Here is a 17,442-nt window from a genome sequence, read left to right on the forward strand (position 1 = left end):
TTTTCACTAGACTATGGACTGACTGATCTCAGCATTTACACTAGACTATGGACTGTCTGACTGCAGTATTTACACAAGACTATGTACTGGCTGACCTGAGCATTTATATTAGACTATAGACTGACTGACTGCAGTGATTATGCTAGACTACGGACTGACTATGGGCAATCTGAAGGCAGAGCCTATTTTTTCCGAATTTACCAAGTGCAAACTTGCATATGTGGTGGTCCTAGATATACCAATTGTGGAGAAGAATTAGCGATAGTTTATGTACACAAATACATAACTATACCAATTACCAGAATATCTTGAATTTCGTCCTTGTTACACTTTAAGTGGTACATCACCATATCCTGTGCAATGTCTTTACGGTTTTCCAGCTTATTCATCTTGTCATAAGTATCAGTGTTTAGAACAGACCATCCCAGAAACTGTGTCAAAGACTGCAGAGGGGGTAGGATTTAAGCATTAATTAATTCATAATTAAACACTTTTTTTTATCTAGTAATGTATTTTTGTATACAAATATATTACACATACAGCCTCAGTTAACCCTATTATGTTACCTGCTATATGTAAAAATGAAGCTTAATCATTGTATAATTAAATATATCATATATATCTTAAGGGTATGTATGTACACCTTATACCTATTCCTTTTACTTTTGTAATGCATCTGAAGAAAATCGAAAGAAAAAATGCATCAAGTTTACAAATAGTCTGAAATCTCCTACTATTTTGTGTCTGCAGTTCCTATACAGACCTTTTATGTCTCCAAGGTTACAGACTACATATAAACTGTGTGTAGTCTGATCTTGAAGTCATAGCTTCTTCCATGTGTCTGCTTCTCTTGTCACCCCATTGTACTAAATGTATTGTGGCAAAAAGATACTGTAGAAGTGACCATAACTTCAGACTTAAAGGAAATGTGTCACCAATTATTTTTCTGCCAGTTAAAACCACCTAGCAACACTATATTCTTTATTGCTTATCTGTTTTTATTTTCTGATTGCAGATTTTTTATTCTATTTCCGAACATGATTATAGGGGCAGCTATCTTGCCTGAGCTGTTCTTAACAGCATTTAGAGATATGCTTTATGGCTCATGCACACGAACGTACTTTCTTTCTGTGTCCATTCCGTTTTTTTTTGCCGTATGCAGAACCATTCATTTCAATGAGTCCGGAAAAAAAAACAGAAGTTATCCGTGTGCATGCCGTTTACGCATGTCCGTATACGGAATGCACAAGGACGTCATCCATAATTTTTGCGGATCCGTTTTTTGCGGACCGCAAAGTACATATGGTCATGTGCATGAGCCCTTACAGCATGCTTTTCTAGGCATGCTCTGTGTCCTGTGCAGAGGTCAGGAAGATTTTGGCACAACGGTTAGTGTCTAAAACGCCGTTCCTAATAAATGACCCCCTATGTTCTTAGTCTCTATGGCACAGGCTGTGGTTAGGGCAACACTAGTGTGACCTTATATCAGGATTACTGACCTTACAGTCCTGGGCTCCTTTCTAGGCCCCCAGGATCCAGGATAATTGCAGCGGGCTTAGCCTGCCTATTATCAGATCACTAGGACCCAACCAGGGGGTAAATAACCTTTGATCATGCCATGGTCACAGACTGCAGCAACCAAAGGGTTTACAGCTGGGTTTGCAGATATCTCCGATCCTGGCTGTAGAGCAAAAAGCTGCTCTAAGAACCAGAGCTGTTAGTTACGGTTTGTTCAAAGAGCAGGGGTGTTCACAGAAGTGCTCTGCTCCCTCTAAAACAGAGACCATGAAAGATAGTGTGTGATTATTAAAAAGTAACTGTCATGTTTTCATTAAAAAAATCTATTTTAGCATATGTTACTGCTGCAGCAGCATTATGCATAAAGCAATCTTTAGTTTCTTCACATACCACTTTTTTCCTTGAGTTTTTCGCTTAGTTATGGCTGTTTAAACATTTGCGATATGAGGACCTTCTCAAGATGGCTCCTCTGCCAGTTCTCTGAGGCCAAAACTGCTTTCTCTCACTTCCCATACACACTTCCTATAGCCAGCAGCTCCCTGCCAGCCAATCCGATTGGATTACTGAGAGACACGCCTCCTCACTCTGAAGCCTAATGCAGGCATGCAGTGTGGAGGGACTGCCCCTCTGTCTTCTGTCTACACTAAAGGGAAGACAGACAAGCCCTAGCAACGGTCTTTTCAGGGAGCAGTGGAAAGGGACAGAGGACATTAATGAAAGCTGTTATTATAAGGTAATTTCAGATCTTTTGACAATCATTGACAGACTAACTCAGGTATACATGCCTAGCTCTGATAAAGTAGCAAATAAAAAAAAATATGACAATTACCCTTTAAGCTGTTGTTATTCTTAATTAAGACTGTCTGCAGTGTTGGATCACATTATAGATGCAATTTAGCAATGAGAAAAATATGGGTTACAAGGTGCACATATCCTTAAAATCTCTGCTTGCTGTCATAGCCAGGAAACACTCTTGTTTACATTCAGCAGCTAAAAATTCATACAAACAAAAATATTGTACTTTTCACAGGTAAGTATTAACTAACCACAAAACACCTAAACCATATTTATTGCTCCTAACCCATGAGTGAATTCAGTCTAACCAGTAGGATGATGATGGTAACCTAAACGAGTTGCTTACCTCCATCAGAGTTTCATCCATCTCATCGAAAGGTTTTCCATCCTTCCTGTTGTAAAAGGTGGCAACGCCAACAATTTCTTCCTTTTTGTTTACAATCGGCATTGAGAGAACATTTTTAATAAGCCAGCCAGATTCGTCCAATGGCTCTTTCTTTAAAAAATAAATGAATAAATTACAAAGATGAAAAGAACTGGGTAAGGGTACTTTCACACCAGCGTTAGAAGAATCCAGCAGGTAATTCCGTTGCTGGAACTGCCTGCCGGATCCGGAAATCCGTATGCAAACAGATATCTTTTTTTTTCCGGATACGGATACAGTAGACTTATTCATTGAAATACCGGATCCGTCTTTCCGGTATCATCCGGAATAACGGATCCGGTATTTAATTTTTTTTCAAAGCTAGAAAGAACTGCGCATGCGCAGACCGAAAAACCAGATCCGGCGATGCGGCAATTTCCGGAACACTTGGTATTAATACATTTCAATGGAAATTAATGCCGGATCTGGCAAGTGCGGTAGTGTTCCGGGATTTTGGCCAAAAAAAAATACTGCAGCATGGTGTGGTATTTTGTCCGGTCAAAAACCGTACAGGGGACGGAACGGAAGACATCCAGATGCATACTGAACGGATTGCTCTCCATTCAGAATGCATTGGGACAAAACTGAAGTGTTTTTTGCCGTTATTGAGACCCTTTACCGGATTTCAATAGCGGAAAAGAATAACGCTAGTGTGAAAGTACCCTAAGCTGTAGAAGTGTGTGATTATTAAAGGGTAACTGTTTCAGACACCATACCCTTTGAAAGAGAATTCATGTACTACTGTGAAAATGACTTTTAACACATTACATGCCTTGAAAAATGTCAATGTTCAGTGCAGGGCTTGCCAACCTGTGGCTCTCCAGCTGTTGTAAAACTACAATTCCCCCCTTGCCCTGCTGTAGGCTGATAGCTGTAAGTAGTCTAGGCATGCTGGGAGTTGTAGTTTTGCAACAGCTGGTGAGTCGCAGGTTGGCCATTCCTGGTTTAGTGCATCAGGTTACTAATGTCAAGTTAAGGTTTGTTACGTCTGTGTCTGTAAGAAATGTTTATTGATTATTTAGTTCCAAAGCATTTCTGAACCATAATTAATATAAAATATTGAAGAAGCACATTGCTGTCGCTAAAACAAAGATTGACTTCTCTGAGCCGTATGGCGCTCTCTTGTCAGAGAGGCAAAGTCATGTGCTGCCTGTGAATCTGCACAGGAAACACCATGGCTGCAAGCCTTTCAACACTGAGTATTTTATTGCCTACGACTTTTTCCATACTTATTTTTTATACTTTTTTTTATTTATTTTTATTGTAAGTGCTTTCCAGGAAAGCACTTACAAGAGCATCTCTCTCTTTTGTAAGATCTCTCTGCCTTGCATTAAATAGGCAACCTATTGATTTGCATGGGCACTAGCTAATGCTTCATTTCCTCCGTCCACTAAAGGGAAGCTGAACGCTTACTGCCAGGTTTTCCTCCACAAAACAGTTGAATGCTGGGGACCCAGCAAGTGGACGCTTCACGATCTGCTTATTCCCAAATAATCCTTCTAACAAAAACTTTATCCAAAGCAGAAACCCACTTTAACATCACAGTCAATAACAATATGTCTGCATAGGAACAACTTCAGATGGCCATGGCAGCCACATGCCGTGAGGAGCACAGCTACTAGCTTGAAAAAGGGTTGTTTCAAATGTAGACCCGAAACGTTGCTGATGTTTCTGACTACTGTACCTCATATTGCTTAATAAAATAAAGATATGCATATTTAAAATGCAAAGCTGGTGTGCCGTCTGAAGTTGTTCTGAGGATGGAGAGAGACCTAAATAGGGACGTGCACCCAATAGAAGCCTCTCTTGGATGAGTACTGTGTCCAGGAATTGCTCCCATTTGACTGAAAAGGTGTCTAAAATGGAGCATAGCGCTCTCTGTATTACCAATATTATTTGCAGAGTGAAGGCAAGGGGCGGGTCGAACAGGAAGTCTGTGAGTTGCAACTTCAGCCAATAGCTTCAGAGCATGAAAGTGATGTCAGTAAAGACTTTGAGCTGACTATGCAGCACTACTTTATTAAAGCTGTTCGCCATGACATTCTATATTCACTAGTTCTAATAGTAAGGAGGCCTATGCCATGGCTGTTCCTTTAACAAATGTTGCAACAGTACTTCACTTTGTAGGAGTACTTTTTGTAAGAGTCAGTGTTTCCAATTTTCATCTTATCAGAGAGATCAAAGGCATTAGCCATTATTGCTGTCTAGCCCTTGATCCGACAGCATGGCAAAAATTGATCAAGTCAATCCATTTTGGTCACATTAAAATGTTTTCCCTTCAAACAACTAAAAATAATGACAGATCATGTGAAATTAAAGGAAACAAAATGAAGCAAGTAGTGCTGTCCATTTTGTCTACAAGAACTATAATACTTATAGAATATATTTTTACCTGAAATTTGAACATTTCATCTGCAGCTGCATTCATAATGTTGCAAATCTACAAAGAGTAATGATAATATGGTTTATGTTACTTTTCTGTTCAGTGTTTACGTGATCACATTAAAGTGTACCGAACAATCAACGAAATTACCAGAATACATAGTCATTGTGTATGTACTTGAATTTTCCTCACTAGTGTCACCTATGCATTTTTAAGTAGTTTTCCCCCTCTCTAGGCTCCATCTTTGTTATTTTTACCACTTTGCTCAGCTCTAGAAGGAGCCATGGCAATAGTTACTATACTATATGGACAAAAGTATTTTGACACCTGCACAGTACTTTTATGACCCCCTCTCTAAATCCATAAGCATTAATATGGAGTTGGTCCTCCCTCTGCAGCTAAAATAGCTTCTAAACTTCAGGCAAATGTACAAATGTATTCTGTAAGTTTGCCTGGAGAAGGAGCCTTTGAGCTCTAAAAGCTTGCAATATGATATTTTTCTGCCTAGCCAATAAAGGTATTACTCTTATAATACTCTTGAATTTATTAACACAAAAGTAGTCAACATATCATAGTTCTAATCTTTAGATAAGGTTTTTCTACAAGATTTTGGAATGTGTCATGGGAATTTTTGCCAATTCATCCAGAAGAACATTTGTGAGATAAGACACTGAAGTTGTACAAGACAGTCTGGCTCACAATCTCCATTCTAGTTCATCCCAAAGCTGACAGATAGGGTTGAAGTCAGGGCTCTGTGCAAGCCAGTCAAGTTCTTCCACACCAAACTCACCCAACCATGCCTTTATGGACTTTACTTTGCTGGAACAGAAAAGGACCTTACCCAAACTGTTCCCACAAAGACAATTGTCCCAAAATGTTTTAGTATTAAGAGTTCCCTTCACTGAAAGAAACGGGCTTAGGCCAACCCCTGAAAACAACCCCGTAGCCTTATTTCTCCTCCACCAAACTTTACAGTTAGAACAAGTCAATCAGGCAGGTAACATTTTCCTGACACTCTCTAAACCCAGAATTATCCAGCAAACTGCCAGATTGATAGCGTGATTCGTAACTCCACAGAACACGTTTCCACTCCTCCAAAGTCCAGTGGCTGCATGCTTTACATTACTCCATCTGATGTTTGGCATTGGGCTTGGTGATGTAAGGCTTGCATCCAGATGCCTGGCCATGGAAACCCATGCCATGGAGCTCCCAGTGCACAGTTTTTGTGCTGATATTAAGGAATTTTGGAACTCTACAGTTCTTGAGTCAGCAGAACTTTGGCGATTTTTATGCAGCACTCGGTGACTCTGCTGTATTACTTTACATGGTCTGCCACATTGTGACTCCTAAATGCTTCCACTTAGCAATAATACTACTCATAGTTGATCGTGGGATATCTAGCAGGGAAGAAATGTTAAAAGCTGACTTGTAGCAATGGTGACATCTTATTACAGTACTATGTTTGAATTTACTGAGCTCTTTAGAACAACCCATTCTTTCATTCTGATTAAGTATGTCCCAATACATTTGTCCATATACCATATATAGTATGTTTTTCTCCTACACTGTTCTCCCCTAACCAACTATATCTGCGTCCATTGAACTAACAGAGGGTTCTGATCAGTCCTAGATGAGCACCCATCTTCTCCTCCAAGTAAAACATGAGAACTACCAGCCTGCTTGCAGCTCCCCCTCTCCCAAACACCCACCGACAGTGCTGCTCTCATTCAACCTCTGAAATAAGATGCAGCCAACCTGAGTTTTTCTTTTTTTCTCCTGAAAACTTCACAGACATCCACCATTTTTTACAAACAAATTGTAAAACCACAATGTATGATAAAGATTATGAGTAATACATGTCTATAGCTCAATATATTGATATGAACTCATTACCAGCTTTAGTGTAAGCGATAAAATTATGATAATTGCAATCATAATGATCTGCTCAAGCCTCAAATATACACATCTATTTTTTTTCATGGGCATTAAAAATGTGCCTTATTTATTCAGACCATCCTGGAATTTCTGGACATTTGGCAGCCATGATGAGATGCAATAAAACTTACCAGAAGATGATATTTCTAGCAGAAGCTTATTAAAGCCCCTTTAAATTGGCTAATCAGCAGTAGTGTTCGGAATAATACTGTACTGAGATTCGTCTCTGTACAGTATTAGAATGTATGGGCTCTGATGAGTCGAAGTCGCACGTGACTTCTTAAATAACTTTGATAATTGATTTTTAAAGTGGACAACCACTTTAAAGCTTGAAACCAAACTTGGCTTCGATTCCGAAGTACTAGTCAGAATCAAAGCCAAGTTCGGTTTCAAGTTTTAAAGTGGTTTTCCACTTTAAAAATCAACTACCGAGGTTATTCAACTAAGTCACGCATGACTTCACGAATAACTTATTTCAGCTCATCGGAGCCCATACATACTAATACTGTACGGAGACTGATTTGTGTAAACAGGGATTGTGCTGCTGACAAACAGTGAAATGTTGTGAGGTGGGATTTGAGAGAATGTTTGTTTGTTTAAACCAAAATGGGCATTGTCCTAAAAGGGATTGTCTCACCTCAGAAAATGGCATTAATCATCTCAATATACACTGCTCATTTCCAGGCGTTACGGCCTCCGATGCAATCCTGCACCAATGGAGGCCATGCTTGCACACTGTAGGAAAAAGCACTGGCCTCTGCAAGACCATGGGAGCGCACACAGGCACAGATGTGTAGCAGCTCCCGTCTCGTCACCTCAAATCTGCGCTGCAGCAGTGGTTGTAACCCCTGGCAGTGAGCAGAGTGGACGGAACGTCTAATGAAAATTAATGAGCAGCCATTGTGGTTAAAAAAAACTAGAATATGTTAATGTGTGTTCATTAAAGAAAGTAATATAAAATATACAATTACTATATCAATACAAAACAGCAGATTTGGTAAGAAACCCAAGCTAACATCCTAGAAAAGCATTCTATTCCAAATAATATTATATATACTTACAAATCCACTCTCTGCAACAAATGTCGGGAGCCCACTAACCAGAGCCCAGTGATCTGCAGGGGGGTTTCTTGATGGTAAAAAAAACAACATAATATATATTAATGCGACAAAACATTGCAAAACTCATGAGACACCAAAGATATGAAATTTCATTTTACTGTATTATTACTTATTTTGGATGTACTTTATGTATAACAATTGTTTTTATATCGTCTTTAACAGAAGCCAAATATGTACATAAAATGTGCACTATAATAGACTGTGCTTTAAAACTATGCACCCCTAGGACTTCTGTAATATCATTGAAGCACAGTAAATTGCATTATTTTTTGGGCATTGGTCGACAGGAAAATGTTAACATTTTCAACATTTAATATATAAAGGAAAAGCTGTACAAATGATCTACACTGAGTTCAATTATTAATAAAATAATTAAATTCACCCTTTCAACTTAGCAACAGTCTTTGGCAGTAATTATCAACCTGAGTGTGTCTGGATAGGTGTCTGCTGGGTATGCATATGTGGGCATTGTATTTTCCCTCATTTATAATCTCAAGGTTTGTCAAATTGCTTAGGGACCAATGAGTGCACAGGTATTTATAACTCCAGCCACTGAGGTTTGGACACTGACTACAAGACACATTGCTTTGTTTAAGCCATTGTTGCGTAGCTGCAAATTGATTTTACTGTAAAAATATATATTTTTCCAAGTTTCAGCTCTATACAGAAGGTATTCTTTAAAGATTTTCATGTGCTTTGCAGCATTTATTATTCCTTCTGTATTCAGAAACCTTATATTGCATGATGCTGCAATCATCAAGCTTGATATTCAGAATTGGTGGTTGTGTGGTGTTGGGCTAATTCAGTTCTTAAGTGGATTTGAGGGGCCTATAAATTGGAACCCTTCATGAGTCTCTCCATTGTAACCCCTACAGGACCTCGCGCTGTACATGTGTGGCGGAAGTCCGGTCTGTAAATATGGCCTCTGGTGTAATGAAAAAAAAAATCTAAATGAACAATTTGCCATTTTTTCATCACTCTACCTTCCACAAAAATTTAGTAAAAAGTGATCAAAAAGTCATACCTCAAAATGGTATCACTGAAAAGTACAGCTCTCCCCACAAAAAATTAGCCCCCACACAGCTCCATAGACAGAAATATAAAAAATTTATAGGGGGGGGTCAGGATAAGGCAATTTAATGAAAAAAAATTCCATTTTTTTTAAATTAAAACAAAGAGATTGCAGAGAATGAAGGGCACAGGTCAATTTTATCACATAGGAAACACTTTAAATACAAAACTCATAAAACTGCGTCAGAATTGCATTTTTTCTAATTCTACCCAATTTGGAATTTTATTCCAGCTTCCCACTACATTGTATGTAATATTAAATGGTGCCATTAGAAAGTACAACTTGTCATGCAAAAAACAAGCCCTAAACAGCAATGTAAACAGAAAAATAAAAAAACTTATGGCTCTGAAAATATTGAACTTAATAGTAAACCTAACTGCAATATGTTACAAAATGGGCTAATAAGGGAATAAATGCTTTCTATTGGCTCCATGGGGGAAATTTATCATGAGGGCAATTCACACAACAAAGAAAAAAAAAGAGCTGTTAAAGATGGTTAAGCTGTCAGTTTTTCACAGCCATTTTTTCACGGATTGCCTTTCTGAAAAATGCCCATTAAAACCATTCATTTGTATGAGGGCTGTGAAAACGGGCAAAATAGAATATATGCTATTAGTTAATATTATTCACGGTCCGATAAAAAATACAGACATGTGAATACACCATAGACTGCCATTGTTCTGAAACTGGCTGTGTGACGGGGTTAAAAAAGCAACCATCAAATGGCCATTTTTCATTTTTGTGTAAATATGCCCTAATATTTAAAGCCAGTTTCCTTGAGTCTAGTTAAAATGTCTTAGTTAATAAATCTGGAGTGAAACTAATGAACATAGTTAACTAAACATGTTTTAACACCCCATTTTTAAAACTGGAGTGAGTGGTGTAAAATTGCAAACAGTTACAAACTTTTTGGTGAAAGTGATCCCAAATGTTGCAAAAGCCCTGTTTTTTAAAGCCAAAATTCTAGAGTTCAGGGAGTAATACATTCCTGCCTTTATATTCTAACTGTACAGATATTTAACACTTACGGAATAACTTTGATGTCTTCCTTTCCATGCAGGATGTAATCAATAACCTTGTAGAATACAATTTCCTACAATACACAAGCATTTATGTTGTTAAACTAAAAGAAATACAATAGTTTAGATTAATCACTTCAGGATCGCTCCTTGACTATAAATGTTTGGGCGGTCCACACTTAATGCCACAAGAATGTTAATGGTTGTCCATGCAGCGATAGCAGCTGCACAGGGATTCAAATTCTGCAGTAGTGGAGAACCTGTTGTCAGTGACGGCAGAGTTCATCATAAAAAAACGCAAGGTTCTTTTTTTTTTTACTGTCCCTGCCTTCTCAAATGCTGTAGACACAGAGCTCAATGAGTGCTGTATATACAGACCAGGAACAGGCAACACCACTTACTGCTCCGGTCCCAGAAATCATGTTATCGCTGGGAGACTGGTATCTGAATGAGATACTGTGTCTTAGCAGACCCAGATTAGACTGTAGAATTTCTCTAGGGGCTGTATTCCTCCTGTAACTCTGGCTAATATGTCAGTCCCAGTTGCAGGAGAAATCAGCAATAAAAAAAGAAATGTAATATCAAAAGACCCCTAAAGATTTTGTATAACATTATGAGGGGCACAAAGTGTAGAAAACTATATATATAACTATTATGGAAAGGAAACCTAGTTTTATTTAAACTTTGTGCTATAAAAAATGAAAGAAATGTTTTTATTTTTACGTTTTCCCAGGTATAAAAAATAAAAACATAAAAATGCTAAATAAAAAATTACATATAAATAAAGCCCCTTATATCACTGAAAAAAGGAGCAAGAACTATTTACATAACCAAACAGACAAAAAAGCTGCAAAAAAGCTTTTAAAGACACATGTACTAAAATGGTAGAAAATGTGTCTTTTTTGGAAGGGGAAATGGTAAGTAGATCAGTCTTCAACAGGTTAAACAAGATTCTCATATTTACAAAAAGGGCAACCGTATAGATCCATGGAGTATGATATGTTGCCTACCTTATGTTTGAAAGTTTTATGACAGTTAAAAAAACACATACTAATGGTTAACATACCCTTCCATCTGGTGTACGTGGTCCAGAATAGGGAGGAACCTCTCCCATCAGAACAGGCCACAAGTCAAAGAATTCCTAAAAAAAAGTTGGAAATGTAGTTTATGGCTAGAAATAAACATAGCCTAGAGCCTTAGTTACCATTTCTCTGACATAGTAGTGTAGATTAAAGTGGCATTCCGGATATATAAATTTATCCCTTATCCTGTGGATAACTATTAGATCTGTGGGGGTCCTACTGCTGGGATCCCCACCGATCATGAGAACAGGGGCCCTATTTCCTGTGGAGTTCCCTCCCCCAAAATGAATGAAGCTGCTGATTAGACATGGGCAACCGGCTGCTTCATTTATATCTATGGTAGTTCCAGCAATAGCCGAGTACAACACTCCACTGTTTCTAGCAGGGACCACTGAGATGAATGGAGCGGCTGAACGCATGCGCAGCTGGCCACTTCATTCCTGGTTCATTCTGGGGTTTCCGTGGGGTATGGGGCCTCCGTTCTTGTAATCATAGGGGTACCAGTAGTAGGTCCCCCTCTGATCTAATAGGATAGGGGATAACTTAAAGCGGCTCTGTCACCAGGATCAACCCTATGCAACCAGGCATATAACCTTGTAGGGTTGATGAAGCGGAGTAAATTGATACCTTTCTTTTGATTGTCAGTGCTGGTGTTCAGGAGAAATTAACACTTTTATTTTTATAAAATAGGAGGCCAATTTAGCTTTTAGTATATTTTTGTAGTGTTTTTCTGAAGTATGTTAATTGTTTTTTTTATATATAAACAACAGTACCCTGTCAGAGGAATAAAATACAGGTTGTTAACATGTCAAGGTAAAAAAAATATTACATTACATAGCATCCGGCAGCAGCACATAAGCATCTCCATCACCAAGTATTTGTACAACGTACACCCAAATCCAGGCGCCACCAGTAGACTCCAACATGCTTGTATGTTTTCGTACATTAGCAGTTACCCACTTCCAGTGGCTTGTTTCCCAGGGTGAAAAGAAGGAGAAGTCAAAATCAAAACCCAAACCTAGTACCACCCCTCAGCCAACCTATCCAACCATTGACAAGTGCCATCAAGTGTTTTACAATACCCAACAATATCACTAAAGGCCCCCATTCACATTACACATGAGGTCGGTTGGTTCGGCCGACAGTCTAGTGCTGTGATGGCTAACCTCCGGCACTCCAGCTGTGATGAAACAACAACTCCCAAGATGCATACTTGCTTGGCTGTTCTCAGAACTTCATAGAAATGGATGGAGCATGCTGGGAGTTGTAGTTTCACCACAGCTGGAGTGCCCGAGTTTAGCCATCACTGGTATTTGTGCGGAGCTCCAGACTTTCCCAAAAAACATCTGTGAAAGTAAATATTTTCACCCAATCCTTATATTCTCCTGGGAGATAAGCCGCCGCCAACAGTGTCTGTTAGAATTTTTTTTCCCTCTCCCCACTATACACACATAAACATTCGGCCGAGCAGAACATGTATGTGTATGGGGGAGATAGATGTTCAGCTCCCTTCATGACTATACAAGAGCACTTCAAAAACTCCCCATGCCATCCTGAGGAATTCAAAAAGCACATGTCTGCTCTCTTGACATGTCTGCTTTTGAGGTCATGCACATGACCATATTTCTGTTTTGTGACAATGCATAGCACACTGACCCATACAATTTAAAGGGGCATGCACTCACGTTTTTTTTTAAAAGAATCTCTGTACCCTTATCGAAAAATCTCACTGCAGATTCTATTCTTGCCCATTTTTGCAGATGAGAATAGACCTTCCTATTAACTGAGAAAAAGGCAACACACATGGAAGCTATCCATTTTACAAGGAACATTTTTGAAGCAAGAATAATTTGACCATCCCCTTGTGAATAGTTTGTCTCTACATAGTCTGACATGTTCGGTGTTTGTTACATATACTTACATAGTCACTATACAACTACTGTATTTAATGTGGAATGGTTTACTACGACAAATGTGCCTGTAAAGCTGGAAAGTTCTCATAAAAATCAGGTGATTGCATGAAGGGACAGATTATAATGAGGGCAATCTGGGCTACTGCTGGGGCCTAGTGCTCCAGGGAGGCCCATGAAAGTTTGCTCTCATTAGACTTCGGCCCTGAATTTTATAGCTGCCTTACAGATATAACATTATAACAAAGCTCAGGAGACATCATTAACACACCCAGCCAATGAAAGGCCATTCTTGTGGTGTCTAAGTCTGCTGGTACACCCGCTGTGCATTATCTGCAGTGCTCCAGAATTCCATAGTTGCAAGTCCTTCCCACAACCACAAACCTTTTGCAAAGCGGGCTGGATGCTTCTGAACACAGCCAGAGATCTGCAATTGGCACTCAGAGGAAAGACAGTGAGTGGGAGGGTGGCAGAGCATTTCAGTGACTGACAGCATTTCCTGTATGGCTGTGTATACAGTCGTGGCCAAAAGTTTTGAGAATGACACAAATATTAGTTTTCACAAAGTTTGCTGCTAAACTGCTTTTAGATCTTTGTTTCAGTTGTTTCTGTGATGTAGTGAAATATAATTACACACACTTCATACGTTTCAAAGGCTTTTATCGACAATTACATGACATTTATGCAAAGAGTCAGTATTTGCAGTGTTGGCCCTTCTTTTTCAGGACCTCTGCAATTCGACTGGGCATGCTCTCAATCAACTTCTGGGCCAATTCCTGACTGATAGCAACCCATTCTTTCATAATCACTTCTTGAAGTTTGTCAGAATTAGTGGGTTTTTGTTTCTCCACCCGCCTCTTGAGGATTGATCACAAGTTCTCAATGGGATTAAGATCTGGGGAGTTTCCAGGCCAAGGACCCAAAATGTCAACGTTTTGGTCCCCGAGCCACTCAGTTATCACTTTTGCCTTATGGCACGGTGCTCCATCGTGCTGGAAAATGCATTGTTCTTCACCAAACTGTTGTTGGATTGTTGGAAGAAGTTGCTGTTGGAGGGTGTTTTGGTACCATTCTTTATTCATGGCTGTGTTTTTGGGCAAAATTGTGAGTGAGCCCACTCCCTTGGATGAGAACCAACCCCACACATGAATGGTCTCAGGATGCTTTACTGTTGGCATGACACAGGACTGATGGTAGCGCTCACCTTTTCTTCTCCGGACAAGCCTTTTTCCAGATGTCCCAAACAATCGGAAAGAGGCTTCATCGGAGAATATGTCTTTGCCCCAGTCCTCAGCAGTCCATTCACCAAAATTTCTGCAGAAGATCAATCTGTCCCTGATGGTTTTTTTGGAGAGAAGTGGCTTCTTTGCTGCCCTTCTTGACACCAGGCCATCTTCCAAAAGTCTTCGCCTCACTGTGCGTGCAGATGCACTCACACCTGCCTGCTGCCATTCCTGAGCAAGCTCTGCACTGGTGGCACTCCGATCCCGCAGCTTAATCCTCTTTAGGAGACGATCCTGGCGCTTGCTGGACTTTCTTGGACACCCTGAAGCCTTCTTAACAAGAATTGAACCTCTTTCCTTGAAGTTCTTGATGATCCTAGAAATTGTTGATTGAGGTGCAATCTTAGTAGCCACAATATCCTTGCCTGTGAAGCCATTTTTATGCAACGCAATGATGGCTGCACGCGTTTCTTTGCAGGTCACCATGGTTAACAATGGAAGAAGAATGATTTCAAGCATCACCCTCCTTTAAACATGTCAAGTCTGCCATTTTAACCCAATCAGCCTGACCTAATGATCTCCAGCCTTGTGCTCGTCAACATTCTCACCTGAGTTAACAAGACGATTACTGAAATGATCTCAGCAGGTCCTTTAATGACAGCAATGAAATGCAGTGGAAAGTTTTTTTTGGGATTAAGTTAATTTTCATGGCAAAGAAGGTCTATGCAATCATCTGATCACTCTTCATACCATTCTGGAGTATATGCAAATTGCTATTATAAAAACTTAAGCAGCAACTTTTCCAATTTCCAATATTTATGTAATTCTCAAAACTTTTGGCCACGACTGTACAAAGATAGCTGTCACTAATCACTGATAGGACCTTTTCTGGGACTTCAAAGTCCAGAATGAGCAGGAATTAACAAAATGCAAAGTGAATGAATCCTATACAAGTGTATATTGCAAAGCAGTCCCATAGAAGTGAATGGGAAGGCTTCTTGTAATTACACCTGCCCACCGCTGCAATGTCATTGGTGAGCAGGTAAACAATGAAGGGAAGGCTGTGCTGCCATGGCGCGCGGCATTCTCTTCAGCCAGCTGACCGGCGGGGGTGCTGGGTGTCGGACCCCCGACGATCTGATATTGATGACCTATCCTGAGGATAGGTCTTCAGTATTCAAATCCGGGAAAACTCCTTTTAGCATTCAACCAACAAAGGTCACAGGTTGTTTGTTCTTCTTTTTTCAGGCAAAAGATACAGGGCCATTAAGACAAAAATAAATAGATTGAGAAACAGTTTCATTCCCAGAGCTGTGACATCAGTTACTCCTTTTTCTCCTTTACACCACAAGAACATTATACATAAAAGATTGATGATCCAATAATACAAAAATACAATGGCAAAATTAGTTGTATCACTTGTCTATCACTTCTTTTCATAAGTTGTTATTTTAGGATTAATTAATCTATGTATATAATGTGGGTAATAGGTTTTTCCTTTCTGGTGATTGTGTGGGTGCCAGTCATAGTAACCCCACCAATCTATTAGTTTTCCCTTATCCTGTTTATAGGGATGAATTCATGCAACCTGAATACCTCTTTAATGACTGTGTTTCCATTACTGAAAATAAAGATCATTACCACCTGTTTGGTATAATTGGTTAATAATACACCTGACTATAACCCTACAAAATCTGTGACTTTGTGCAAGTGTACTTAGAAGAACTGATGCTGTTTTGAAGGAAAAGGTGGTTACACCAAATACTGATTTGATTTAGATTTCTCTTTTCTTCATTCACTTTGCATTTTGTTAATTGATAAAAATAAACTGTTAACACATCTATTTTTAAGAGTATTCTTACTCTGCAGCATTTTTTCCACACCTGCCTAAAGCTGGATGTACTATGTACTGTATGTAATAAATATGTAGCCTATGTGTGTGTACTAAGGGTGCATGTATTGATGTATGTACTGCATCCATTTTAAAATACTGGGCTGGAGGAGGCCCACACTACCTATACAGACCGGGGTACATGGTACCCTTAATACAACCCTGACTGCATGTAATACAATATACATTTCTTGTGGTTAATACAATACCTTATCTTTCGCCATGTCCAAAAGTCCAACAGAATACCTGTCACAGTTTAGATATGCTCTGACAGTATAAAAGGCCTTGTGGAATTGTCTTTCAATATCTGTAAGCTCTTCAAACACTTTGTTTGCTGACCATAACAGTACCTGAGGAATGAATACAGGAAAATGTCCCTCATATTGAATTACATGTTTGTGCAGTAATGCTTTACCATGATAGATAGAAAGATAGATAGATAGATAGATAGATAGATAGATAGATAGATAGATAGATACGCAAACTAAAGACCACAGCACCGCAGGCTTCAAATGTAGCTCCAAACTGTTTATTCGGACTGTCATGGCCACCATACAAAATGCAAAGTTTTGGTAGTACAGCTGCCTTTTTCAATCATGCTTGAAAAAAGATAGTTTTACTGCTGAATCGTCACATTTTTGCATGGTGGACATGACTGTCTGATTAAATGGTTTGGAGCTACATTTGGAGCCTGTGATGCTGTGATCTTTTGTTCGCTTGTACATTCCAGATGTTCACCACGGGCACAGTGGGCAAGTGTCTCTGGTGCCGATTTTCGTGGATTGTGTTTTAGATTGATAGACAGATAACAGATTAATGTCAGTTGTCATTATTAGAGATGAGCGAATTTCAAAAAAAATTGATTTGGTTGGTTCGCTGAATTTTACAAAAAGATTTGATTCGATCTGAATTTATTTGTGGCTAATCGCGTTAAAAAACAGCTATTTCCTGGCTGCAGAGAGCCTGTATAGTGGTGTAGAACACTGTGCCTTGCAGTAACACACATAGGGAGTCTGCTTTGGTAGTGAAAGAATACTGTGAGTCCGTATGACATGCAGACGACAGGCGT

At 39.3% G+C, this 17,442-nt stretch overlaps 1 protein-coding gene across 1 annotated transcript in view; it reads right to left on the reverse strand.

Moving 5' to 3' along the window:
* LOC120990963 (rod cGMP-specific 3',5'-cyclic phosphodiesterase subunit beta-like) overlaps positions 1-17,442 on the reverse strand; it is a 100,230-nt gene that overhangs the window by 59,137 nt on the left and 23,651 nt on the right. Inside the window, exons 4-10 of the mRNA XM_040419854.1 lie at positions 16,583-16,723; positions 11,334-11,408; positions 10,277-10,341; positions 8,117-8,183; positions 5,130-5,177; positions 2,660-2,809; positions 300-443 (exon numbers count right to left, since the gene is read on the reverse strand). Of these exons, the coding sequence (XP_040275788.1) occupies positions 300-443; positions 2,660-2,809; positions 5,130-5,177; positions 8,117-8,183; positions 10,277-10,341; positions 11,334-11,408; positions 16,583-16,723 (690 nt within the window). The remainder of the gene's footprint in view (positions 1-299; positions 444-2,659; positions 2,810-5,129; positions 5,178-8,116; positions 8,184-10,276; positions 10,342-11,333; positions 11,409-16,582; positions 16,724-17,442) is intronic.

This window comes from Bufo bufo, chromosome 2 (assembly GCF_905171765.1).
Source record: "Bufo bufo chromosome 2, aBufBuf1.1, whole genome shotgun sequence".
NCBI classification, from domain to species: Eukaryota; Metazoa; Chordata; class Amphibia; order Anura; family Bufonidae; genus Bufo; species Bufo bufo.